Source organism: Centrocercus urophasianus, unplaced genomic scaffold, assembly GCF_019232065.1.
Source record: "Centrocercus urophasianus isolate 14NV4802_14NV808 unplaced genomic scaffold, USGS_Curo_1.0 seq_30, whole genome shotgun sequence".
Taxonomy (NCBI): domain Eukaryota; kingdom Metazoa; phylum Chordata; class Aves; order Galliformes; family Phasianidae; genus Centrocercus; species Centrocercus urophasianus.
The window spans coordinates 11,095,649-11,123,313 of NW_024884867.1; the positions used below are offsets into that span (position 1 = coordinate 11,095,649).

General features: G+C 45.6%; 2 protein-coding genes across 5 annotated transcripts; one reads left to right on the forward strand and one right to left on the reverse strand.

Annotated features, from left to right (window-relative positions):
- Nucleotides 1–3,350: 3,350 nt before the first annotated feature.
- ANKLE2 (ankyrin repeat and LEM domain containing 2) lies at nucleotides 3,351–17,623 on the forward strand. Its single transcript, XM_042828668.1, has 13 exons — nucleotides 3,351–3,455; nucleotides 4,189–4,665; nucleotides 5,913–6,104; nucleotides 6,676–6,869; nucleotides 7,041–7,229; nucleotides 7,500–7,622; nucleotides 7,996–8,062; nucleotides 8,730–8,911; nucleotides 9,977–10,083; nucleotides 10,939–11,132; nucleotides 11,591–12,314; nucleotides 12,866–12,997; nucleotides 14,715–17,623. The coding sequence occupies exons 1-13, from the start codon at nucleotides 3,392–3,394 to the stop codon at nucleotides 14,950–14,952; spliced, it is 2,883 nt and encodes a 960-aa protein (XP_042684602.1). The 5' UTR covers nucleotides 3,351–3,391; the 3' UTR covers nucleotides 14,953–17,623.
- PGAM5 (PGAM family member 5, mitochondrial serine/threonine protein phosphatase) lies at nucleotides 8,015–24,525 on the reverse strand. 4 transcript variants are annotated; one of them, XR_006170543.1, is made up of 8 exons: nucleotides 24,275–24,525; nucleotides 23,529–23,707; nucleotides 22,995–23,120; nucleotides 22,508–22,596; nucleotides 22,085–22,218; nucleotides 20,074–20,233; nucleotides 18,333–18,460; nucleotides 8,015–8,966 (listed from the first exon to the last, which is right to left on the reverse strand). XR_006170543.1 is itself a non-coding variant. In XM_042828670.1 (6 exons), the coding sequence occupies exons 1-6, from the start codon at nucleotides 24,523–24,525 to the stop codon at nucleotides 20,083–20,085; spliced, it is 927 nt and encodes a 308-aa protein (XP_042684604.1). In that variant the 3' UTR covers nucleotides 18,481–20,082. The 4 variants fall into 4 exon arrangements, 2 of the variants coding, with proteins under 2 accessions (XP_042684604.1, XP_042684603.1); XR_006170542.1 differs by lacking the exon at nucleotides 8,015–8,966 and adding an exon at nucleotides 9,968–16,058; XM_042828670.1 differs by lacking the exons at nucleotides 8,015–8,966; nucleotides 18,333–18,460 and having other exon boundaries at nucleotides 18,481–20,233; nucleotides 22,085–22,215.
- Between the last annotated feature and the right edge of the window lie 3,140 nt (nucleotides 24,526–27,665).

Sequence of the window (27,665 nt, forward strand, 5' to 3'; positions counted from 1 at the left end):
GCCGGCCTGGGAACTGCTGGCCGCCTGCGCGCTGATCGGCGCGGTGGGCTGGCTGCTGCGGCTCCTGGACGGGCGGACGGGCGGGCGCGGGGCGCCGCCGGAGGGCCTCCGTTGCCCGACCCCGCGCGGCGAAGCGGAGAGAGCGCGGCGCGGCGGGAGCCGACCAGGTGAGAGCGGCGGGACGGCCGGGGCTCCGCGCGCAGTGGGAGCGGAGCGCGGGCCGGCCGCGCCGGGGATCGCCCGATCGGCGGCCCTCGGTCACGGGCGGCGCCCCGCGGGCCCGGCACAACTCCGGCCGCTCCTCGCGTCTCGCGCTGCGTCCCCTCGGCGCCGCCTTTCCCGCACCTCGTTCTCGGTTCGCCCGCGTCCGCCGCGCGGGGCGGGACGGCAGCCGAGCGGCCGCAGGCGGTGCGCTGAGCTCCGGCCGCTCCTTGGCGCCGCGTCCTCCCGTGGGCGCCCGGCCGGGCGTGTCCCGAACCCGGGCTGGGGGAAAACGAGGATGTTCGTGTGTGCGGTGCTGCGCGGCGCTGCGATTAAGCTGCTCGTTTTGATAAGCGGGACGGCAGAGCCGTGTTGCTGTGCTCTGGTGTCGGTGGTTCGTTCTGTCCCGGTATCGATCTTAATTTCTGGAAGCGGATCCTGTTCACGTTGTTGCCGCGAGCAAAGAGAAACGCGTTTTTTCCCCCGTTGTGCTTTGTTAGGCAGAGCCTCCGAAGGGCGGTGGCGGCTCCGCTGGGTGCGGGGCGGGGCGGCCCTGCAGGATGGGGGGGGAGCGGGGGGTGCAGCTGCCTGCAGTGCCTGAAGGCACTGAGCACCGCCGGGCTCGTGTCATGCCCGCTGCCATCCGTGCAAAGCTGTCACGTAATTGCCTTAAAACAGACGGGTGTGTGGGGTTGCAAGGCACGCTTCTGATTTGGACGGATAAAAATAGGCGGTGCCTTTAAAAATTAATACGTTGTCGTCAGTTTCTTTGGTGTTCTGTTGCTTTTTTAAGTGAACTATAGGGATCTTAAAAATAAACCATATTTTTTTAAAAAGAGTGTGAATTGCACAACAAAACAGCTGCAGTGTGGAAGGCCGAGTACCCGTGTGGTCCATCATCGTGTTGATTAAAAAAAGTTGGTCTCTGCTGCTCGAATAAATGAACTGCTCTGGAGCATTCTGGGCAGTGTTGCTCCGAGGAAATTGCCCGCTGATTCCCAGCAGGGAATTACATTGCTGTGAGACATGCAGGCAGCTCGGCTGGGTGCCACCTCTGGCCGTTGGGTGACAGAGCCATCCACAGAACTGACCTCTGCAGTGCTGTCTGTGCTCAGGGCCGTAACCCGAGGGCTGTTTGCTCCCCTGGCTGTCTGCTTTGTCACCTCGCTTTTGGATTTGGTTGTGTGCAGTCTACAGCATGTGAAATGGACACATGAAATGAGTTCTTTTTCTTCTGCTGCTGCTGCTGAATTCTAGGCAGTAATCCAACTAGAACATAAGACACCAGAAAAATTGGTCCTTTACTGTGTTTTTTTGCTGAACCACGCGCCGGGAGAAGGGTTTTGTGTGCCTGCACGTTGTGTGTCTATGGTTATGCAGGTTCCAGTGTCTGCTCTCATGCAGTGTTTGGAATGGCCCTGGCTGGTTCTGAACCCTGAAACAGGAGCATTTCCTGAATTAATTCTTCAGGCTTTATATAATATTATCTTTAATTATTTTTCATTGAGGTGTTTCTACCATAAACTCTCCTGCTCTTAAGTTTTTACCATTATTGTGGTTTTGCAGTCAATCTCCAAAAGAAAACTATCAATCAGAATAGCAATTTCTGATATTCTCTTACGTGACTTCATGACTTTATCCCTTAATTAAAAGACAGCAACATAAAACTACCAAAAGAAACCTCAAAATACTTGAAGATTAAGTGTCAAATGAAAGTGAGAAGGTGTGTCAGCCCGGTCTGTGTGGGCTCAGCCACGGGCAGGCAGGCGATGGCAGGAGGCTAGGTGGCTCCAGAGCTGCTGGGGAGGGAGAATGCAGTGGGGCTCAGCTCCTGAAGCTGCCCTGCTCTCACTTCCCATGCTTCCAGTGTGCTTCTGCTTCATACTGATGAAAGAACCTGCGGCTGAGGCAGGTGCTCTAAGCACAAGTTTGAAATCAGACCTTAAAAGAAAACACTGTGCACAGAAGATAGCGCACACTCATACACATACATATACACACACCTATACCTGCCAGGCTGTGCTACTTGGAATCGATCTGAAGTTTGGCACTAGCGTTGTTTTCATGGTATTTCCTAGTTTCAGAAGCATAATAGCTTTGAATTCAGTCTCTGGCAGGATTTCCCTTGGCTATTATCACTGCTGCAAGAAGCTAGGCAGGCTCCAGTTTTTTTTATATTAAGAGGTTCTTTACCAACTAAATCTTGGACAACTTAATATGCAAAGTAGTCACGTACAGTTTGTGGGTGTATTTTGTGATAAGGCTGCAGGCAGTACATGTGGAAAAAAAGAAGTGGTGGCTGTGCAGTTGTGTGAGAAAGGTGAGATTTTGGAATTTCTTCTGAGCTGGAATGCTGGCAGGAGGGCTGAGCTGTTGGGGCGCAGTGCCTGCAGTGCTGCAGCCCGCTCTGTTCTGTGCAGTGCTTGCTGGCTCAGCGCTGCCTTGGTTTCCCAGAGGGCCTCACACGTCTTGGTGCATCTTCTGGTTGGTGCTGAGGGCTGCTTGCAACACTGCTGCTAAAGCAGGGAGCACTTGAGCCGATGAGGTGTTTCACATACCGCGTTCAAACACCGCCATAATGGCTTTAAACAGGAAGAGGGGAGATTTAGACTAGATAGTAGGGAGAAATTCTTTACAGTGAAGGTGGTGAGACACTGGAACAGGTTGCCCAGAGAGGCTGTGTAGATGCCTCCACCCCGGAAGCATCAAAGGCCAGACTGGATGGGGCTGAGAGCGGCCTGCACTGCAGGGACGTGTCCCTGCATATAGCAAGGGGCTGGAAATAGGTGATCTTACAGGTCTCTTCCAACTCAAACCATTTTATGATTGTAGAAAATCCTTTGCTTTGAATAGAAGGGCACAGTCTCACTGACCTGTATCTCTATGTGCAAGTACAACCATTTCAATAACATTTTTACTTGTGAAGCAGTAGCTTGCTTGAGTTGATCCTAAAGATGCTGTGAGTGCCAGCACGGGGCATGGCCTGGTGGGGCAGTGAGCATCTCGGTCCTAAAGCTGTCACTGCTAACAGTGTGCAGCAGGAGGAAGGCACAGCTCTTCTGGTTGGATGTAGTATCTAATGAAATGACATGGAAGCTTCTTATGTTATTGAGCTCTCCGAATCCTCTATTTTCAGTTGTTTTTTTAGGGTCAGAGGTTTCTCACAGCACGGAATTGTGTTGGCATTGTGATGCTTTCAGTGTCTCTTTGCTGCTTGTGCAGAAGCTGCGGGTGTGTGGACAAGATGGAGGAAGGTGAGCAGGAGCACTGAGTGTCACACTGGAAAGAAGGATTTCCCTGTGGAAATAGAGAAATTTTTACATTTCTGCTCTAAGTTAGGGAGGGAAACCTGGAAAGGTCAGCTGCTCCACTTTCCTGACTGTTTGATCACTCAACAGGAGCTGGGAAAAACCAAGTTGTGTCAATAGTTCCAGCCTTGAGTCGTTGCCAGAGGCAGTGCCCTGGCTGCTGCCTCACACGTGTGTGTTATGTTTTTCAGTGAGAAACTCTTCCTGCAATAGAGACAGCCATGCTCCAGCTGTAGGGGCTGTCTAACCAGCACTGTACTGCAGCCATGTGGCCTTCTGCCCCGTTTTATGCACAGGTTGTTGGTTTCTTGACAGGAGTGAAATAATATCTGTCATCAATTTTCAGACATAGATGTTCTGGGTTAAATTTTCACAGTGACATAAATGTTCTGGGTTAAATTTTCACAATGAATGTCCTAATGAAACTTAAAAGGAGCAAAAGAGAACAAAACGTATGTTGTAAATACTCTTTTGGGTAGGCACAAGAGGAGGAAGAAACAGTGTAAGTCTGATGGCTTAAACACTGTTAATGAGTTGGAAAACATTTTGCCTTCTCTGTAACTGCATTAATCTCATCGGAGTCAGAAAAATTAAGAGACACTTTTTTTCTTTGGTTTAATACAGCATTAAAATAATAGGAAAAAGACTTTGCAATTGATCTCATCTTTTTCTCCTCCAGGTCAGATAACGATGGATGCGATCTTATCCCGCTTGAAGCAGCTCAGCCCTGATGAGCTTAGAGAAGAAGTTGTAAGAGCAGGGCTGAAGTGTGGGCCTGTCACCTCGACTACCAGGTTTATCTTTGAGAAGAAATTGGCTCAGTTTTTATTGGAGCAGCAAGGAACGTTGGAAGGAGAAGGGTCTGCGTGGTCAGAGGGGGCTGCTGGGAGCGACCCGTCCGATGGCACACACACAGCTTTGAAAACTGCTGCAGTGAATCACAACCATCATGGAAGTGTGTCTGAAGAGGTCGACTTTGGGTACTGTGTCGGGCTGAACCCTCCAGAAGAAGAAGCTGTGGCACACATGAACTGTTCAGCTCCAGCCTGTGGGGCAGGGCATGCTGGCTCACAAGGCAGTGCTCAGACACCATCCAGAGACCCTCCGCTGTACTACGGCGTGTGCCCCGTCTATGATGACATCCTGGCAAGAAATGGCAAGTAGCATCTGTGTGCTCCTCAGATCTGCTCAAATCCAGTGTGTGCTTCTTGTGGCAGGCAGTATAAGGAAATACTCTTTCCTCAGCAATGCTTTCCATAGCATTCAGTTGCATATCGTTGTCAGTTGAGGTTGGTATAAGCAGGTGGAAACCAAGTGTGGGCAAAAAGTGTTGGCAAAGCATGAATGCAAATGATTTCAAGTGATCAAAATTGTTATGACTCCATCTTTTTTCTTCTTTGAGAAAGGGAGAGAGAAAATTAGTAGCAGCAGCCTTGCAAAAAAAAAAGAAATAATTTCTCTTGTGTGTGCTTTAATTGGCAGGAATTAATTATGGACATATCTGAATTAGTACTGAAATACTAAACGTCAGGCTAATATTTGAAAGGACTAAGCTTTATTATTAACAAATGTATCTTATGGATGGATACGTATTTTATGTATTTTATTCTGTTTATAATTATGGACCTAAATTGAAATTTTATTCTGTGAAGTCTTTCTAGCAATCTCTGTAGTCAAACAGACTGAGACTGAGAGTCCAGTGGTGCTTAGGTACTGCAGTGAGGAGACAGATGTTAAAGAAGATGTTACAGGAGGTGATCAATAGCATTAACATTAATTGATTTTAGTAACATGGTTACTTAAAGTTTAGAATTAATGTTGTGCTCTCAGTTGACTCATTTCAGTCACTTTGGAAAATCAGGATGGTCCTCTGAGGCACTGGGATTTGTTCTCGTTCCAACGACATTCGGATGTCTTTAGTTGAACAAAGTAACTTAAATGCAAAGGGAGAGGAAGGAGAAGGGTTTGATGAATATCAAAGGTTCTTTTTAGAGGTTCTTACAGTGATGGCAACGGGTCATTTGGTAGCTGAACTCTCTGTAGAGAGCAACAGGGACAGAAATGCAGGGCGAATAAACTCCTGGTTCGCTTTTCAGTCTAGGTGTGAAATGCTCTCTTGTTGATGTAGGCTCACCTGTATGAAACAGGCGCTCACATCTGGTGAATGTGAAGGTCTGAGCACTGTACAGATATCCCCTGATGCCCCCTGCAATGTGTAATATTCTTCTATTCAGTTTTCTAGAGGTAAAATTTAAATAGACTTTGATTTTCTGGCCATGTTTGTAGAGAAACCAAACTGTGAGGATGGCTTGATAATTTCAGACTGTTTCTATGAACAAATCTGAGATTACTTGAATAGCTGAATACTTGAATAGCTTGAATTGTGGCTGTACTGTGTTTCAGAGAGAATACACGTTTATGAAGATAAGAAGGAAGCTCTCCAAGCTGTGAAGATGATTAAAGGTTCACGATTCAAAGCGTTTTCAAACAGGGAAGATGCTGAGAAATTTGCTAAAGGAATCTGTGATTACTTTCCATCTCCAAGCAAGTCCTCTCTGTGTTTGTCTCCAATGAAAACAGGATCACTGAACAGAGGTTTGGAGGATATTCATCTGTGTACAGCAGACACAATATAGAGTGGTAATTCTTTGAGAGAAGGGAATCAGTCCCTTCATTAGGAGTGTGCTAATAACAGGAAAAAAATTCAGAGCAGTATTTTGAAACCTCTGAATACTTTGAAATGGGCCTGATGGTAAATTTGTTACTTTTAAAAAATGATGATAGTTGTACAGTTTTGCTTGAAGTTTGCACTAAAAAATACTGCTTCTCTTCTGAAGCTGAAATGTTAACAGGCTGCATGGACGGGAAGTTCTTGTTGAACTTTCATTTCAGGCTTGGGTGGAAGCAGGCTGGTTGTTGTGAGGCTGTTTTAGACTTTATTTTGGACTAAAAAACTCTATAGGTCAATTATGTTGTATTTTCTTCCCTACCTCCTATCACTACCAGGGTCTTAAAATGCCAATAATCTTTATTTTTTAAAGAAACTTCTTTACATTAAAGATGCAAAGTTAATAGATAGTTTGGATTAAGTGCTTATGCTGGTGGCATGAAAATAGCAATCACTGAAAAGAGAGCAGCTAGAAGCATGACTCTTGTGTTTTAATAGATGGCTTATGCTCACTTGAGATGGAAACTGCTAACAAGGAAAGGGCCAACAGTTACAAAAGTCCACGTACCCAGGATCTTACTGCTAAGCTTCGGAAAGCTGTGGAGAAAGGAGACGTATCAACATTTTCAGAACTTATTTGGAGTAATCCTCGCTATCTTATTGGATCTGGAGACAATCCAACAGTTGTACAGGTAAAATAAATACATAAATAAATGTATATCTCCAAGTTCTGGTCTAGTAATATGAGTTTGAGGCCTGATAAGTGTAACTGGGATGGATGTGCTTCCCTGCTTTTCACTTCTTCCCTGTGTGCAGGTGTAAGCAAGCAGTTGGATTTCAGTTAGTTCTGATTTATTTTTCAGGAGGGGTGCAGGTACAACGTCATGCACGTTGCTGCCAAGGAGAACCAGCCTGCTATCTGCCAGCAGTTACTGGAGACTCTGGAAAATCCTGAATTCATGCGGCTCATGTATCCGGACGACGACGACGCGATGCTAAGGAATCGCATCCGGTACATCGTTGACCTTTACCTCAATACACCGGATAAGATGGTGAGACTTGGGATGTGGGACGGTTCCTGATGCCTGTGAAAGCTACCAGAAGGAAACAGAAGGGAAAAGAAAAGAGGGAAGGGACCATTTTAGCAAAAGATAGCTGGTCATGGGTTTTGTGGGTTTTAACAGTCGTTGTTCCACAGTGCTATGGGAAAGGATCTGTTATGAGCCCTGTTTGCTTGCTTACCCTAGCTTCAAAACAAAACATACGGTACTGATTTTATGATGTTTTCAAATACATGTGAATTTTCTCTCTTAATGTCACAGGGATTTGATACTCCTTTGCATTTTGCCTGCAAGTTTGGCAATTTGGATGTGGTTAATGTGCTTACCTCACACCCGGCTATTGTAAAAAACTCAAGGAATAAATATGATCAAACTCCAGCAGAAGTAAGTCTGTCCGTGTCCACAACAAAGTCAAATGCCAAAGCAGGGTTTTTCAACTTTGAACATTCACAGACTGCTTCTTTCACAGGCTGAGCTGCCAGTGCCATGTTCAGAATGAAAATCTCTGGGAACATTGCAAATATTTTGTGTTGATTATCTCTAGAGCAAAGTTCTGGATGTTAGCATTCACTGCTTTTTGTTTATGGTACCTCTTTTATGGATAAGTGTGTATTGTAGTGGTCAGTTACACTCTGAATTAAAAGAACTGGATGAAATGGTTGAAGGCCAATAGTGTGGCTATTGAGAAATACCTTGCAGTTGATTGGAAATTGATGTCTTTTGTTTTATTAGTAAAACACTAATGTTTTATTAACAGGTAGTTTGTGAGAGAAGCAAGAATAAATCTGCAGAATTGAAAGAAAAACTGAGAGAGTATTTGAAAGGTCAGTATTCAGTTTAAACTACATCAGGCATGTGACATACTCTGTCAGACTCTCAGTGTTTTCTGTTGGTTTTCTGTTGCATTCCTGCCCATAAGAGATGCTGCTGTACAGTACTGTAAAAATCAGAGAAGCTCTAAAACTGACTGGGAACAGAAAACTTACTGTGTCTTTTAAATTATGTGGTTGGTACTCATGCTGTATGGATTGCAGGGTTTTCCTCGTAGCTCTCTGTAACATAGGCATTATTTTATTCAGCATGGCTCCAGCAGAAAACATTTCTCCTAAATCAAACAGAAGACCTCCACGGTCCAGAGGTTCCTTGGTCATGTTTGATGTCCGTGTGGTTTCCCTGACATGAAAGTCTTCCCTCTCTGTCACATGCAAGTTCAGGCATCTGTAAAACAGGCTTTGAAGCTGAGTGAAAATCCTTTAGAAACTGTTGTATGTATCAGTGCATGTATTTTTGCATTTGAGACAGAAGGGAGCCTGGACTAGGATCTGCAAGCAGTCAATAAACACTGAAACAGTGAATTTGAATTATATTTGAGTTTTACCGATAAAGTGAAGTCAGATTAAGGTTAAGTATACAGGTGTATTGATCTTCTAGGAGGAAAGAGCAAGCTGATGTAAGATCAGCTTAAGAAAGCTGGGTATTGTTTTATTCCAGGTCGATACTATGTGCCACTCCTGAGAGCAGAAGACAACTCCTCAGCTCCTGTGATCGGGGCGCCGTGGTCACCGGATCAGACAGATGAAAGTCCCCAGGCAGCTCTGTCCAGGTACACGGGCAGCCCCAAAGATCCCGTGTTGTCCATACGAGCTTTCGCAGGCCCCATGAGTCCCTCCAAGGTAAGGAGCTGAAGAGAACTTCGTGTGACGTCGGTGCTGTTTAGTGAAGGTGGAGCTGTGGATGGGATTAAAAAAATTCTTGGTCTCCTTTCTGTTTGAAAGTTTGAAGCACTTCAACTTTACTTACTGAATTCATGTGGATGTTTTTTGGCAAGCAAATAGTAGATATTGGATAGTTCTAGAAGAGTTGTGCTTGTATAGTAGAAAACAGTCTTTTTTTTTCAGGTGGAACACTGAAATACCAGTTATATGTGTTGTAAATCAGTAGGCATTTAATGAGTCATTTGCTTAATATGAGCATGTGGGCAGTAGGGCCGCTGCAGGCACAGTGGGAGCATGAGATGTCGTGTGATGTCTGAGCTCTTCCAGGTCTGAGTTTCTCTGCAATGCTTACTGTGTTCTTTTCTTCTAAAGATGCTCTTTGGTCAGTTTTCTGTTCACCTGACAGAAATGTGAACATGTTTTATACTCTGAAAAAATTTGTATGTTGTGTAAGTAAGGCGTTACTTTGATTGCTGGCAGATACTTCTGATGTCTGAACACAAAGGCATAAAGCTTGGGAGTTTGCAGAAATCCCTTCATTCAAGTGTTCAAACAGCAGGAACATGTTACAGTAACTGATTCCAGTCTGTGGAACCAGCAATATGTATATGAGAACACCTTTGTGCCTTGGAAAGTACTGACCAGGAGAGTGTGTGTCATGAAATGAAAGTGCAGTGTTGTAAGACATGCCTCTTATTTCCCACTGCACACAAATGAAAACCTGTTAGACTTCATATCTAGCCAGGTTGCTTCGAGGTGGTTATATATCATTGTCATTCTTCTAATAAGCAAGCAGTTACGAGACCACAGAAGTAAGCTATGAGATGTATCAGTAAACATACAGGGAGGAGTATCTGCCTTTAGATCCCTGGTGAGACTTTTGTAGTGAGAGTTGAGCAATACCAGTGGCAGAAGCTGAGTCCGAGCACAGCAAAATGTTTTCTAGAGCTATAGGGAAGCATTTAGCACTGATTAACTTCCATGTTGGGGCAGAGTTTTAAAAAACTATTTCTTTTTTTAAAGGCTGAAGAATTTCGCAGGCTGTGGAAGACTCCACCCCGAGACAGAGCTGGCTTCTTTCACAACGTCAGGAAATCTGATCTGGAAAGAGGTGTTGAAAGAGTTGGAAGGTATCTAATGGAGTATCAGCACAGAAAATTAACAATAGAGTAATTAAAAGCGAAACAATTGTACTGAGTTGGATAGTAAAACACACTCTTTAGGCAAATACTGCTGGAAATATTTTATGAAGTATATTGCAGTTGGATTTTTTACTGCACTTCTGTCTAAACAGAATAGTTCAGGTAAAAACATGGGACCTGGTTTGGCTGTCCAGCTTTGGAAGTAAAGAGATATTTAAATTGTTACTGATGATATGTATAGAATGTTTTTCTCAAATTCAAATCCCAGGAGATTTAAAGCTATGCACAGGGTACTTCCCCTGTTAAAAGATAGCTGAATGGAAAGTTCCCAATGCAAATGTTCTGCTTTACTGAACTGTGTTGCAGTGTCCTTGCTGTTGAAATGCTTTGTATCAGCAGCACCTGCAGAAAACATACCTTGCTATAAGTGCCCTGCATTTCTTCCTTTAAGTCAGCCTTTGCTCCCTCCTACTTTCTTCCATTCCCAATTAAAAAAAGCTACTGAATGGAGTCTTGTTCAAATTTTGCCTACGTTAGTGTGGATTCATCTCTGTCTGATGTCTGGATACAATCAGATTAAAACCAGCAATATGTACACTGCTAAATGTAAAAACAAGAAAAAAATGGAAAACTGGTCTAGAAAAAGTAGATTACAGCATGCTTGGTAACAATGTGTGTGTGTCAACTGTGTGTTGTTGCAGACTGTTGATTGTTGCAGAATTCTGTTGCCTACTTGCATATTTATATTCCTGCTCATAGCTGATAAAATGTGTTCAGAAAAAGTTATTGTCAAAATAATATTCATGTCTTCACAAATGATTCGTTTTATTTTATTTATTGCAGGGAGTTAGCTCATGAACTGGGGTTCCCGTGGGTTGAATACTGGGAATTTCTGGGCTGTTTTGTTGATCTGTCTTCCCAGGAGGGGCTGCGAAAATTAGAAGAGTACCTGAGCCATCGGGAAATGAGCGAAAAGGCTCAGCAAGAAACAGGGGAAAATGAAACCTGCAACAGACACAAAACGCCACATCCTTCTGGTAAGGACAGGGCAAATGTTACAAACAACAGGGTGTACCTAGGGAGAAGAGGGAGGGGAGAAAGCACGGTGTCCAGGGAGACTGTTCACCTGTTGTGGTTGCTGTCGTTCATCTGTTATCCAAACAGTCTGATTATATTGTTGAAAAAGTAGCTAAGGACAACATGGATGTGGGAGAATTAGAACAGCTCTCAGAAGATGTCCTTTATGTGATTGTAGCCCCTAAGTGAAATTCCTGTAAGAAGACCTCTCTACTTGCAGTATATTTTTTACTCAGAGCATTTGGAAATTCCTTGGTAGAGCATGGAATTTTGTAATCCACAGACAGTGAATAAGTAACTTCTTAAAACAGAATAATAATCCTTTACACTTTGTGGTGAAAGGTGTGTTTTTGTTCCCACTTTACTTGATGGGAGTTGCAAGTCTTTTTACACATTATTCTTACTAAATTATTTCCAGGCAAGAGTAAAAAGTGCTGCAATTCTATTTCTGTTGGAGCGTTTTTGGATGAGGATGATGATGACATGAGCTTAGAAGAGATTAAAAACAGACAAAACGCAGCACGGAATAACAGCCCACCTGTTGTGCTGAAGGAACCCAGCATTGATGCTATTGGAGATGCTGAGTGTGAAATCTTGTCAATGGAGCACACCAGAAACATCATAGAAACATCAGCTCAGCCCAGGCACTATGAGAAGGGGGTTTCTTCCAGCAAAAATGGATTTTGTAACCCTGTGGCCAGCGAAAGGATAATTGGTGACAGAAAGCATGTGCATGACGGAGAAGATTGCCTTGTGTCACCTGTTTGCAATTTAATGTCAGAATTTGAAAGCTTAACATTCCAGCCACAAGCGGGTGCAGGAGAATCAAATACCATCAGTGAAAGAATTAAGAACGAGAGAATTCTGCCTGAAAGAACAAGCCAGGTTAGAATACCCAAGGACTGGCTGGATAAATCCTGCTACGCAGCTTCACCAGCGAGTTCTTCTGAGCCAAGCGTTACAGGGAAGCCTGGAGAGACCAAGCTAAGGACAGAATATAAAATGCAGTCAGGAAGGGAAAGATTGTCTGTGGAATCTGGAATCCAGCCTAATGAGGCACAACAGTCTCAAGAACCTGCCCAGAAATTTCTGTTGAAGACTTCACTGGCAAACGACAACTCTACGAAATTATTTCTGCTTGGGTACGTATTATTTCTGCCCTGTGTTCCGTATATGCAAAATGAGATACTTAACTGTAATGTCATCACCAGCAAGGTTGAAATCATGTGATACTAAGCAACAACTCATTTATTAAGTACTCCAACGTTTGTACAGTAGCCACGTAGTTCTCTTGCAGTTAATGACCTAACTCTAGCTAAAACACAAGGAGCAGAAGAACCTCTTTGTTTCCTAGTTACAGTTGCAGCAGACTGCTGTTTACCATTCACCTGCCAGGCTTGGAACCTTGTGGAGAGCCCGACTTAGATTAATATAGTGTTCACCACTCTTGGCATGTCCTCAGATTACATGTTCAGAGGTTTGGTTTTTTTTTCAAATGAGGCTGCTGCATAGTAATGGGCAGTCATTTACTTCTGGGTCTGCTGAGAAGTGTTCCTAGAGAAGCTAAGGAAGTGCAGAGAGGAACACTGCCGATTTGTTTGCTTTTATTAGAATAAGAAGTGCTTTGGAATTGGGATGTCACTGCCTGGACAAATGTGTAGTTCTCCTTTCATCTGGTTCTGTGTTATTCTAGGGAGCGTCCATCAAAGCTGGACAGTGACGTCTTGGCAGCTATCGAAGCAGTACAGATCGATTCCCAGAAGTACCCTGCCATTTACAGATGGAAACACAAGGTGCAGTCCTACACTTCAGCTGACAGGCAAAGGTATTTCTGCAAAGTCAAACAAATGAGCTGAAATATTGTTTTCAGTGGGCTAACTGCAGAACAGCTTCAACAGTTAGGATTTCAGGCCTCACTACTCAGAAATACCTCATTAGGAATACTGAACTGCATTAGCTATAGGTGTGCTTCAGTAATTAGTCAGCACGATATTTTGGCTGGTATCTGTTAATAAGGAAAGTTTACTGGTTCAATCAAAATTCCTCAGAGCATGCTGCAGTTCCTAGTAACCTCAGCATCTCTGTACAGGCTACACAGACAGAAAGCAACGCTTTCAGTAGCACAAGTGTTTTCTCCTTGGTCAAGGTGCCAAGTTGCTGATTTATTAATTAGGTCCAAGGAAGGATTTATGCAGTAACAATAACAGTGGTGGTAATTCCATTGTGGATGCAATACAGTAATGTTGTACTGTTTTCAGGGGCTGATGTGCAGGGGGCTGTTCATTCAGTATTTTCATGCATCTTATTTTACATTCTGTGACCCTATTCCAAAGGAATGAATAATGTCAACTACAGAATGTGGTCAGTTTTTAGAAAGAATGTCACTGTAAGCTACACAAATAATGGTAACAGTAGTTGGTATGCCTGAATAGGTACTGTGCACATTTATACATTTTATTTTGAGTGCAGTTGCTTTGGGATACAGATGAGGAGCAGGACAAGCTGCGTGTGTGCCAGGCACTTGGAAACAAACAGCAGCTTCTGGCTGTGTTTCAAAGAGCACACTGAAATAGAGCCATTAAGTACTGGTGGGAGAAAACATCCATTTCCAGTGGGGTAGAGATAGATAGGCAGTTATTTCTTATGCCTGGTTGATGCAGTGTCCTTGTTCCACTCCTTCACTTTTCAGAGTCAAATTCTCTTGTTCCCCGCCTGCTGTGATTAATTTTATGAAATAGGCTAATTAATAGGCTTCTTTTTCATTCTTACTCCAATGTCTGAGAGGTTCAACGCGTTCTTCTAAAGTGCTAAAACTGCATGCAAGACTTTTAGGTGTAATCACTGTTCTATCACATAACAATGTTTAAAAACTATGCCTTGAACTAATTATTTGACAGTGCCAAAGCTTGCTCTGTCAGCTCCTTCATTGTACAGTGGTACCTCTGCCTAAAGCAAAACACAAAGACCAGAGCTGTCTGATAAAAGTAATTCAAAAGGTTTTAAATTACCTGCATCCGTACATATTAAAAACCTTAATATATTTGTTGTATCCACCTTATCTTATTACTTGTGTGGCAGCCACCACAAGGAGAACTTGACAAAAGAAGGTGGGGAGAGAAATCATATCCATGCTGGTAGCTCTGGCACTGACTGAGCCATGGTCACCTTTGATCACAGAATCACACAGAATCACCCGGGTTGGAAGGGACCTCAAGGATCATGTAGTTTCAACCCCCCTGCCTAGCAGGGCCACCAAACATACACATTTAGATCCTGAAGCCTTTTCTTGAGATGCTTCACAAATACACACCTATTTCTTAATGGCCATTTTGGAGCAAATTGCATCTCACTCATTAAGCAACACGTCTCAATAAATGGCACATACTGTGCTGTCTCTTTTTCTTCTCAATCCCAGCTACGACCCGTTCCGGTTGTTCTCTGCTTGTGCATTTTTTTCTACGATTTCTGCAAGGGATTCTGAGGAAAATGACTGCTCTTCTTTTTGCCATTCGTAACGCAAAATGACTTTGTCTTTCTTTCAGCTGGCCAAGTCCATCACTAAAGGGAAGATTCAGGTCCCAAAGCGCAACTGCTGGCCCACCAAATGCTGCAGTGTATTCTAGTCCAGGAAGAAGCAGTCCCATGACGGGAAGTCCGGGGAGCCATGGCAATGCTGCCTCGTTCTCTCCAGATCTGGGGAGCCCTGGCCGCTACAGTCCTGCCTGTGTCAACCACTCTGTGTTAAAACTGCGTTACTTTTCAGAGCCTCCTGCCCACTAAACGACGTTTCGTTTTCCTGAAACTTTAATTGAATTTTCTTTGTCAGAGTGAAGGAAAAAAACTACAATGCTACTCAAGTGACACGAGGTTTGCACTCGGCTATTTATTTTTCCTCAATTGAGGACAAATGTATGTTACAAAAACTGAATATATGTCTTTATGTCATATAGGAGATGACAGATTCCTGGTGATATGCAAGAAGTTAGTGAGGTCAGTGCAGTTGTCCAGTAGCTATGGCTTTTCCCTTCTTGCCCCCAGGGCAATGAGCTGAACCTTGTCTAAGAGCTGGTGGCATTTCACTGTCACCTGCTGTCGTTAGCACAACGACCTCATTAGCCCTCAGCAACTTTTCTTTGCTTGGGTAGGCTGAAGGAAGCACATCAGTAAAACCCTACTAGAAACCTTACTAGAAGAAATTAAGGGCAAGATGTAAAATGTTGTTCTGCTTACAGGGGGGATGTGCAACTGGAAAAGCCTGCAACAAAGCCTGGGTGGTGACAGCGTTCCAGTGTGGGGTACCAATGTGGGACCCTTCAACATAGCCAGAAAGGAGTTGTTTCAGCCAGCAGGCTGATGGAGACAGTTGAATACACACACACACGAATATATATGCACACATACTTCTAGATGTATGCATGTATTTACACAGCAAACCTTGAGTCTTAACCTGAGACTGTTAACATGATGTAATGAGTGTTTTAGTAAAAGGGCACTGTAGAAATACTGGTAATCCTTTCAGTGGTAGCTTGAAGATTTAAAAAAATTAAAAGTAGTCGCTTTTTCCCCACAACAGCTTTTCTCATTTGCAGAACATAATAATTAGTTATTAAAAGCACGTCAGCAATAATTTCAGCAAGTTTACCAGTAATGTACCTTAATGGTGTAGTCTGTAATGCAGTACAGTGCTCTCCAGTGACTCATGATACAGTTCCTCAGTTCCCAGCTGCTAAGAGAGGACTACAGATACTGGCCTACGCATCTGAGCTGCCACTGTGTCTCCAGGCTGGACGTGGGAACCCATTTCTGTTATTCCTTCTTTAGCCTCCTGAAAGAATCACTCATTTTGGCTGTACACTGCTGAAGTTTCAAAACTCAAAGGGAGCTTTCTGTTTAAAAAAAAAAAAGGCAACCAGTCTTATCCTCACATCCTAAAACTAACTAGAAAAATTAATTAGAACCTGCCAGTGGCGTGCTAGTTGAAAGGATGGGTTGGGATTCACTGGTGCCACAGAGTAAAAGCAACCTTGGACTTTGTAACCTTACTCTACACCTAAGGAGACAGTAACTGCAGGCAGGATGCCATCGTGCAGTGCTGGGTCACTGGGGCTGACCCACAGAGGCAGGGCAGCAGGAGCCACAGGCTGCCACGTTCTGTGGCCAGCACACACTGCAGCAGCTGTCCCATACACCCTTAAACAGGGTCCTTATTTGGTAGAAACCTAAAAAATGCACTTAGTGCTTTTGCAAGCTTAACAGTGCCTTTTGTAACATACATTTTTAATTACACTTTTGTTCTTTTAAAAGTGAAGATGTGTCATCCACTCACTTACTTACAGTGGGGCACAAAAGTTTTTTCTTCTGAAATTTCTAAATTGAAGATATTTTAATGTCTCTTTCTAAGTTTATTTGGTGCAACAGGTTGACACTGTGGAAAAACATTCCTATTTTAGAAATTAATTATTTAAAAGAACTTACTGAGATTCTTCTTTATAATATGTCTTTTTTCAATTATCTGGACATCAGGAAGAGCCATTTTACCAAAGGACTGCCCTTCAGTGGTACTCCTGGCACCCAGCTTGGCTGTGGGGGTCATTCCTGAGCAGATATTTAAGAAAAAACATACTCTACAACATAGCTAACTGACTGCTCAGCATTCTGTTGTTGTTTGAGGTCTCTGTGCTCTCCAGGTGCTTTTGCAGGGCCCACAGTCCTACAGCTTTAGTTTTAAAAGGTTTGGGAGGGGTTTGGTTATTTTTAATAATGAATCCAACATAAACGATGTCACTCATTGTGCAGAAATTATTACCATGCTAAATGAAAATAATCACCTGACAACATGGGTAAAAGCATAAAGGCAGATTCCTGTCCTAAGCTGTGCAGAGACCTGGCCCTTCTTCCTTCCTCACAGGGCAACATTGTGCTTTTGTGAAGTTTGTCAGAGCCAGCAGACTGACACTAACAAAGTAGTACTTTTTCCTTCTGTCCTTCTTACATTAAGATTTTTTTTTTTAATATTTCCATGTATATCACTGCTATGTTTGTGTGTACACACCGAGCCAGGCAGAGGCACTACCCAGCCCCGCAGCACTTCCCCCCAATCCCCTGCCTTCCACTTTGTAATTTGGTTTGGTTCAGCCCAGAGAATATTTTTTTAATTGTTACACGATTTGCATTACTCCAGTTGTACTGCATTTTAAGAGGTAGTTTTTCTAATAAACAATATATTTAATTCAGCTATTTTTTAAAAGTAGCAGTTTATGTAGCAACTGATCACTCACAGTTGTGAAGAATGGAATTTGTGGAGACACTGAATCAGACTGGGGTTGCTTCAGTTCACTTCTAAAGGTGCAAAAGATCAGGGTTTTTTGTTTGTTGTTTGAATTAGCCAAGTGTCATGTTACAAATACAGTTACTTTGCTTTCTATTCAAAAATAAACGAGTGCTCAAAGTGTCAGGCTGTGTTTGCTTCATGGCAGGAGGTGATAAGCAGCTGGGATCAAGGCCAGGTGCAGGCCAGTTACAGCTGAACAGGACTCTTTAACACAGCCTGTGTGTGTGTGTGTGCACAGGGCAGTCTGACTGTGCCACTATGTAAGTAGGACCACAGTGTTCAAGAAGGAGGAAATCTGAATGCATTCAAAATTACACACTGAGATCTAATGCTCCTCCCACACCTCAACTTACGTGCTGCTAAAAAAAGTGGCTGTAGGACTACAGTGTGATGGAAAATACAGCAATAATAACAGGGCAGCACAATCCTAGGCTACAGCAAATGAGAACAAGCCCCAGTGCAGCAGGCATGGGCACAGAAACAAAAGAAAATCTGCCTACCTTCAGAAGGCCTCAGGCACGCAGGGATCTCCAGCAAGATACCCTCACCTCCACTGCCACCCCTTAAATGAGGTCTGGGAAGGGGAGGATCCTGGCTCCACCCCTTCCAATCATTGAACCTGAGCTCCCCTGGGTTGGCCCTGCCTTCCCACCAGGTGCTCCATCACTGCTTCAGGCCGTGACTCAGCACTTCTGTTACAGTGCTGATTTCTCTATGTGTGCAAACGCGTTTTGGATGTGCAGTGTGGCCAGACACCACAAAGGGCTGGGAAGGGAGGGGGGAAGACACCAGTCCCACCAGTGCTGGAACAAACAAGGAGTGCACTTACTTAGCATTGACCTTGAGAAGACTTTCTAGCACCTCTGCAATATTTGCACAGCGCATGGAACTTTCATCTTACAGGTTTGGTGTTCCTGTTCCAGGCAGTGGTAACTGACACAACATTTTGCTATTCAACTGAAGGGACAAGAAAGAAAGACAGACCAGTTATTTTATTCAAAACGTTTAAAAAGTTAATAGACAAAAAACCTGATAAATTATTCTCATTGCATCAATGAGACAGACACCACAACAGTTTCCTGCTGCCCCCACAAGCTGCACTACAACGACCATATTTTATTCCCCCATGAGCCCCAGTTCCCTTGGAGTCATTCTGATGTAGCAGTCCTGTAAGAAACAAGACATTAAGCCTTGTCTTGCTGGGTGGTGTGCCACAATCACGCCTCACAGCTCTGACAGGAGCCAGCCTGGGGTTTCCTCTAAGATTTTTGAAGATAAGAAAAATCTATAGACAATAAAACACCTTATTTATGTCCACCATATTGCAGTGTGTGCACAATCAATCACCACAGCAGACCATGCATACAGAACTTTTCAGCATTACAGGCACTGTGAGCTAATCAAACACCGGTAAGATGAAATGCTTCTGAGCCCTCCTCTCAAAAATGCTACCTATTCTCAGCCACCTCTATTCTTCCTACGCAAGTCCAGCTGTGCCAAAGCCACTGAAAGGAGCACCTTAGCTCAGCATAAAGCATTTGCCTGGTGGTTACACAAAGCTCTGGTCTAGAGAAGCCAGACCAGAGACGCCCTGTCATCATTTGGGCAACTGCAGTTTTAAGCAGCTCTCTGCCCCAATCCTGAAGAACCTGTGACCTAAGTACTACTGCCCTGAATTCAGTGCTGCTATTTCTCTACACCAAAAGCAAGGAATCCACAAAAAGAAATCCATGGGAGAAAGCAAAAGGAAAAAAGTTTACTCCTTGTAAATATAAGAGTAACGAGAAGAATGTGCAGATAAAACTGCTTTACATTGCTTTTGTCTTACTGCTACAAATCCCATCCCTACATCTTTCTACAGATCAAGTTTTAATGGAAGGCTTTATGAGGCTGAGAAAATAACGTTCAGAATAGTTTAAAGTACTTCCTGAGGATGGAGGAACACTCAGTATAAGCAGCAGTTAATGCTAGCACCACACCTCTGAGGCAAATGTTTTCTTACCCTCTTTATGCCTACAACCTCCAGGCAGTTTACATGAGCTTCTCAGAGCAGAGTGGAACAGTGACACAACAAAAACGTACATCCTCCTCAGCTTATGAAAATAGAAGCCTTAACCCTTTCTCCTTTCAACAGCAGAACACCTTCATTTTGCCACTTCCTCTGCAACAGCTGAAACAAGATGGCACATCTTCAGCTGCAGTGTGCAATACAAGGCTGTTCATACAGTTCCCATAGCAATTATTTTCCTGCACAAGAAAAATATCCACAGGAGCAAGCTTTGGCTATAGGAATTCACAGGGGAATAAAAAGTCGGTGCTCTTGCAGCTGCTGAGCACACAGACATTCACTCTTTTTGTATTCCACAGCTCAGCTTTGAGCTCTGGGGAATACCTGAGGACAGGACAGCTTCAGGCCTAGAGTTCTTTTCTTTACTGGAAGGCAGATATGAGTGCGCATGAAGGAGGCAAAGGGGCTGAAGGACATTTTTAAGACAGCATCACAACATATAAAAATCTAGTGGTACTGTAGCTGAGTGTATGAGTGCAAAGAGTCCAGAGGCAGCCAGCACCTTCACTCCTCAGGTGCGTGTGATTTTATCTGGAGGCATGAAACCTGTGTCACCCAGCGTTCGAAGGGCCACTCTCCCATTTGGCCGTATCACCAAGTGAGTGATGCTGCCATTGTTCAGAGACATTCGCAGCCAGCCTTCAGGGGGAAACTGCAGTGCTCTGTTATGAAAAGAAACAAGAAAGAAAGACAAATATTGTTACACATCAAAATATTGCTAATACTGTTGTACTAACGTGTTGACAGCATCACTTTCTGTTCAAAATAGGAAAAAAAAGCTGTTGGTGGCTCTGCAGCTTGCATGTAAATGCTCCTACAGAGCCTGGGATTTTTTTTTTTTTTCCTGCAATTAATTAATACAGAAGTGCAGCTTTGGTCTAACTGGACCAGTGCCAAGAATGTACTTTCATAAGCAGATTCGAGCAGATGGATGCGATTAATGTAGACAGGATTAATTCAGATTGATAGAAGGTAGAAGGTGTAATGTAGTCTGGATGCTGGGAGTGCTCTGAGCAACCCGGGAACAAATAGGATGGCGCATGCCAAAGGTTCAGCTGGTCACTGAGCCAAACACAGCACCACTAAGCAATGCTGTACAGGGCAGGTAGAGACTCTTCTCCAGCAGACCAAAGGCACAAGCAGCACTACTTCTGCTGATAAGACTAAACAGTGTAAGGAAATCCACCAGAGAAGAGACAGTGATGTCTAATTCATTCTAGTTACCAGCGTGTGCTAACAGAAGCCAGTGGCTACAACTACTTCCCATCAGTTACACTGTTCCCCAGATGTGAAAAGAATAAGTACATTGTGCTTCCTGTAGAAATGCAGTCTCACAGATCTGCCCAGTCTCCAGCTATTCTAAAATCCCTAACTGAACAGCCTCAGGAGGAGTTTAACCAATTGCAGGTAAACAGCTCAAGAAAACATGAAGTTGACTCAAACATTTCAATCTGGTGCCAAGGAATAACCTGGTCTTGAGTCCACAGCGGTCTTTTAGAAAACCTGAAAGAACAGATAATAGCTACAGTCAAGCTGGACTCAAAAGGAACACTGTGGATTGCATTCAATTGCTATGAGATAGCCTGAAATGGCAGATACAGAGGGTACGGTGAAAAGAAGATGGAAGAAAGCAATGAGAAAAAGCATGCAAGTATTTCAGAAGCCTAGGGAGCAGAAAGGCAACCTCTTCTGGCACACAAAAGAATACTCTGTGTACCTGATCAATAACTTTAAGTACAGCAATTTCAAAGAGGTCTAAGCAGTCTGCAGAATAGGCAGGCTGGCACACAACTAGCTCAGCTAAAAAAAATTAACTGAAATTGTTGCAGTTATTGATCAGCTTAATCATATCTGTCCCACTCAAAACACATTATCTTACAGACAGCATTTTGTTGAGAAAGAGGATTCAAACAAACTTGGTTGACTGGATATGGAGACAGGCAAAGATGCAGAACTTTTTTCTCCTTCGCAGGCCACACTGACATTAGCTGGAAGATGCCCTCTCCCATCCAATCCTACACTCGATGTTATTGCAAAGAACACACTAATACCATCTGTATGTACTGCAAAAACAACTAGTAAGGAATTGCCAAAACTTAATCAGTCTTTCATTAAATAAGAATCAAATTCACATCTCCCCAAAAAGAGGCAGCTAGGTGGGTGCTCTATCTGCCTTTTCCAGATATCTATGTCTTTTCCAGATACGATCTTCAGTTTTTGTGATGCAGAGGCACGTGGTGCTAAAGAGACTGCTCAGACATACAAAAGGGCATCAAGTGTCCCCAGCTTTGCCATTTTCACTTGAAAGTGTTCTAATTTTCAAATCCTGTATCTCCAAATTCACCGTGTGACAAAGCTGCAGGATCAGCTGCTCCTACTGTGAGCACCCACCTCCAGCCATCTCTAACACAGCACACAAAGTCCTCCCAGCTCTGCGCAACAAATACACCAATGCTAACTGAGCACAACTCCACCTTCAAAGAACACAGGTGAGCATGCAGTCCGACACACACCTGCAGACAATATAGCGGATCACGTTGGCATGACAGACAAAGATCTCATAGCTGTCCTCCTCCTGCTTTACGTCAGCTCGATGAATGAAGTTTCGAAATGCAGCCTCAATTCGAGCTCCATCTTCATAATACTGCTAATGGCACAGAGTTCAGATTTAAACACAGCTCAGAGCAGGTTTGCACGTTGGCTACATCTTCTAAAGATTTCTTCTCCACACAGATGCACTCTTTTGAGGTTCAATTAGCACAGAGAGATTTTTAATTATTGTAGGGGTTCTGTACACTTAACGAGGAGGAAGAACCACATTTATCTAAGGTCTATGATGAAAAGCATCAGCTCACCACAAGTTATTACCACTGTCCACATAAAGTATACTCAAAGATATAAAAATGAAAACACATGAAACAAAGTGTAAAGGTTACCACAGCTTCTGGTTTCCAGTGGGAGACGGGAGGGTCTGGTTCTATAGGTGCTCCCTCTCTCAGCAGATCAGTACTAATTTTTTTGACACCTAGAATATTAAATGCCTTTCAGAAAGGAGTTGTTACGGCACATGTTCATGCAAACAGGCCCACAACTCTGCAGCCAACACATTTTTCTTATTTTTTCCTGATGACCTGCAGCAGTCTTAGCTTTACAAAATGCATAAAGGAAGAGCAACCAGCAGAGCTGCCCACACAGCAGCACACACAGGTACCAGCATCTGAGGGGCAGCTCCCCCTTGATGTTTTAAAGAGAAACTGGGAACAAGCACAGGAGGGCTGTCAGCTTCTTTACAGACATTCACACAGGTCTAGAGGTTGATTACTAACAGCTCAGCTACACTGTAAGTCAAGGACTAGCTCAGAATCCCACTGGAAGTAGTCCGAAGGATCAGAAGATACTGAGAAATTAACAGAAGTCACTCACCTGGGAGGTATTTGCTTATAATTTCAGTCGTTTCAGTTGCTCTGGTCATGGAGGAGTGGATGATCTGATTAAACTTTAATCCCAAGCTTGCTAGTCTGTGTCCCGTCAGCTCAGCCTGCTCTCGACCTTCAGGAAATAAATCAGCAAATTAACAAACACAACCCATTGGTTAATGGGAACTCTACCTCAAAGGTTGCTATGGAGCTCAGTTTAAGACAAAAGCCACAGCCAAGGGAAACTGTATTGGCCAGCAGGAAAACCTGCTCAAAAACCTTACAATAACTGGAAACTTCCTTTATGCTTTTCTCACAAGCCAGTGTTTTCCTGAATGCCGTAAAGCAAGTTTAAATGTTTGGATTTGGAAGATCAAAAATGGAAAAACCACGTTTGCAACATCTTTCTGCTACAAGGGATCCGTGAAGAAGCTTTGGCAGCAAAACCCGAAGGAGAGCTGCACTGCCGGGCCAGCAGCTCTCATCCATCCATCTCCGTGCCCAAAGCGAGGAGCACAGCGTCCAGCTTGTACCCACGTACCCAGCGGGGTCAGCGTCCTGTCCTTATCGGCGCGGCCGTCCAGGTTGTACTGCGAGTGGCGGATGAGGAAGATGTGGCGGGTGGCCCTCGCCCTGCAGTGCTCCAGGCGGGAGCTCAGCTCCTCCTCCCCCGTCTCCTCGTTCTTCTTTTTGAGGTTGATGAGAGCCAGCGGTTCGCGCCTGGACGGGCGTGTGCGGAACAGCATTTGTGGGAGGGAACACAGAGACAGGAATTTCAAAACCCAAGAAGCCTGCCGCAGTTCCACGCACCCGAAGCACCGAAATGGACGGCTTAAGCAATTCTATCGCAAAACGGATTGAAACCACCGAGCTGGAGCGATCAATAAAATCCCGCGTTAAAAAAAGGAATCCCGCAGATTATGGCTTATAACTGAGAGATAAATCCAATAAATGTGGCGACAGCCGCCGCTAAACCGATTCGCAGCCCCCCGGTACAGCGCGGACCCCCGCAGCGCCCACCCACAGCGCACAGCGCCGCAGGGCCGCACTGCGCGGCGCGGCTCCGCCGGGTGCCTGCAAGATGTCGGCGGGGTTCCGGCGGCGCGGAGCTCCCGGCCCTCGGGGCTCCCGGCCCCGCTCCGCCCCCACGCAACAGGCGCCGTCCGGCCGCGCGGCACCCAAGAGGCGCTCCGACCGAAGGGCGCCGCGACCGCCGCCATCCCCGCCCGGGTTGGCCTCCGCTCCCTCCGGCCGGCCCCGTGCCGCCCCCCGCGCCGCCGCACGCACCGGTCCCAGTTGCTGTCCCAGAAGCCGCCGCCGCCCGCGGGCCGCTCGATCCAACCCGGGCCCGGCGGGCAGGAGGCGGCGGGCGGCAGCAGCAGCAAGCCCTGCGGCGCGGGGGGAGCGGCGGCGGAGCCCCCCGGGCGAGGCTCGGCGTCTCCGCGGGCCGGCTGCTTGCTCACGGCCACGGCGGAGAAGAGCGCAGAGCCGCCGGCCAGCCCGCAGGCGGCCAACGCCAGGGCGCGGCGGAACGACATGGCGCGGGCGGCGGCCGCGTGCCTCGCTCCCACGCACCGCCCGCCCCGCGCCGCGCCGCCCCGCCCCGGACGGAGCGCCGAGTGGGGCAACATTCACCGGCACGGCGCGGCACGGCAGTACCGTCAGCGCTGTGCAGAGCCGGTCGGAGCTGCCCCGTGCAGCCCATGTCCGCAGCACAGCAGCTGTGTCCGCACGGCTCCGAGGAGACGGCCTGCGTAGGTCGGAGGAAAAGACGTTCATTAACGGTTGGGCACGGCGTGCCTCTACTAAATAACGGCATTTGGGTACCGCAACACCGCGCATCTCTGCACAGCGTGCCTTGCTTCAACCACCGCTTCCTTTGTGCAGGCTTCCTTCTGCTTTCCGGATCAAGGAAGAAAAACAAATGATCATTTCTGTTGCCCGATCGATACGCTCCTCACGTGTGATTTGGTCGGCATCTCACCTTTCGGCCCCACCCCAGAAATTCCTCCGACTAAGCAGCTGAACGGCGGCTTTCCAGATAGGCCCAAAGCCCATCTCTGCACAGACACGTCCAGCATCGCAGTAACGGCTGTAGGACCCCAGCAGCCCCACGCAGTTCTCTCCCAGTCCGGCAGCCCTGCAGCCCCACGCCCAGAGCTCCAGTGTTCCTCCCCTGCCCGCACCGCGGAGCTGCAGCTCGCTGTGTGCACAGTGCTAAACCTCACATGGTCTCACGAGCAACCATTTAGAGCTTTGTATGAACCTGTTTGCAAGTTAAAACCGACTGAATCCTTGCAGAAAGATAAGCAGAACGGGGTGCTTTTCCTTCTGAGCTGACATCCCAATTCATCGCTCATTTCCACCTATTGCAAGTGCAGTATTTGCCACATTTCAGATTTTTCACATTTAACAATGCATCCTTCCAATTCCCATCCACCCCTCCACGCTGCGGGCCCCGGACCCACACAGCACACGGCCGGAGCGCGCGGTGTTGCAGCGCAGGGCTGGCAGCGGCCGTGCTGCACGCGGTGAGTGGAGAGCGGAGCACGAAGGGCTGCTCCCCGCACACAGAGCTGCACCACACCGCGGCGGGGCGGGAGCGGCTCTCGTGCTGAACTTCGGGCCCTTCCCAGCTCTCAGCTCTGCGTCCTTCCCTCACCCGCCGCTCCGTGTCTCTGTTTCACGCACAGCACAGCGGAGCACAGCACAGCAGAGCACGGCACAGCGGAGCACGGCACGGCACGGCACGGCACGGCACAGCACTGCACAGCACTGCACAGCACAGCACAGCACTGCACAGCACTGCACAGCACTGCACAGCACTGCACAGCACTGCACAGCAGCACGCACCCCGCAGACCCGCTGCGGCCACACAGCTCGGACAGAGCAGAGACTGAGACTGTTTGCTACAGATTTGCTGCTTTTTTCCGTCCTTCTTGCATACCTCTGTCTCTATAGATAAGGTACTGAGCTTAACGTTTCCTCTTACGTAGCTTTAACATTTCTATTTTGTTATTTTCTTTAACTTGGAAGTATTAGCCCTTATCATAGATACTGTACTTATACTGTATATCTTCTTTCTCGTCAAGAGCCGAGAAGAACAAAAGCTTATTTACAGAACATTGCAACCAAATCTCCATAGAGAGCACTCCTCTTTTCCCAGCAGCTGACAGAGCTGCACATGCACGTGATCCCATCCTCTGCCTGGGGTTGGGCTGAAGCCGGATGGGACAAACACTGCAATTGCTAAAAAAATAAAAAAATAAAAATAAAAATCTCCCCCTTGTGTGAACTGAAATCTAAAACCAAATCTTGGTTCAATCTTGGTGTTGTTACAGGAGCACTGATTGCACAAAATGTCCCAGATGAGGTCCAAATCCCCATTCCCACAGAGGGAATTCTGCCCGTCACCGGCTCACTGCAGGGCTGTGCTCAGCCACCAGCAAGGGAACTCACAGACCACTCCATGACCATAAGCAGCAATCAGAACTGTTTTCTCAGCAAAAAAACCCCCACCACATTGCTGAGCACCTGGTCAATCTCACTGTGCTAGAAAAGAAAATGGATGATTGCTTGCCTCAGTGCTGCATCTTGGATGTCACTCTTCTGTGATAACACCATCAGAAATCTCTGCAGATGCTCACACTGCAGTTGAGTTTTGGTTGCTTTAGGGACTATCATACTTAATTTATGTGCGAAAGTCTTTTGAGATCTCCTCTGAGAGTATTACTTTGCTCAATAAATCAAAAAATATTATTTTTAATTTAAGTCTACCATTCTGTAAAGCCTGAAGTCAACCAGGCTGAAAAAAACACCTTGTTGCAGTGGTAGCCATAGCTTAGATACACTGCCCTGCACTGCATTAGGAGCTGTTTCACTCCATGCTCCCGTTTGTGTTTGTTTTAATACTCGTATGACTACAATTCTAATCCCATTTCATTGTGTTGCGTTTCATCTGCGAGCAGAAAATCCCCCTAAGAGGATAACAACTACTGATGGCACACACTAATGGAATTATCCTGTTAGTCCAACAGCATCACGCTGGCGCTACTGACAGCTGCAGTGGCCACCCCACCTGTGTGAGATGCAGAGCTACGCAGGTGCTGAGGGCCAGGGCTGTGCTGCTACCACAGAACCTCCAGAAGTCACAGAGCCATCAGAACAGACGGCACGGATGCTGTCTGACAAACAGTGTTGTTTCTCCTGGCAGGCAGCAAAACCTGATGGCGACAGCAGGAGCAACGGCAGCTCGGTGTGAGCCTCACTGCACAAGGAGTACGAAGAACTCCTGTTTCCTGCACGGGACCCAGATCACTGCAGAGATGAGGCAGTGTTTGGATGTTTACCATTAGCTGTGTAGGTCTCTAGCTTACAGCTGGCAAGAAAAACTTAGGAACTTTCAGGCTTTTTTTTTTTTTTTTTTTTTTAAAAAAACCATTAGAGTAGTAAAAGGACATCTGACATGAAGAAAACGTGCTTTTGAAAAGCCTTTTCCATGACCCCAATATGTTTGCTCACAATATATCATCTCGCATGATACAAAATGCAGCTGTAAATTTATTAGCAGAAGAGGAGAGAGAGAAAAGGAAACATGAGGTCATTGGATCCAAATGCATTCAGACACTGTGGGCTCACTGCTGGCCTTCGTGAAGGAAATACTGATGTCATCCTGGCT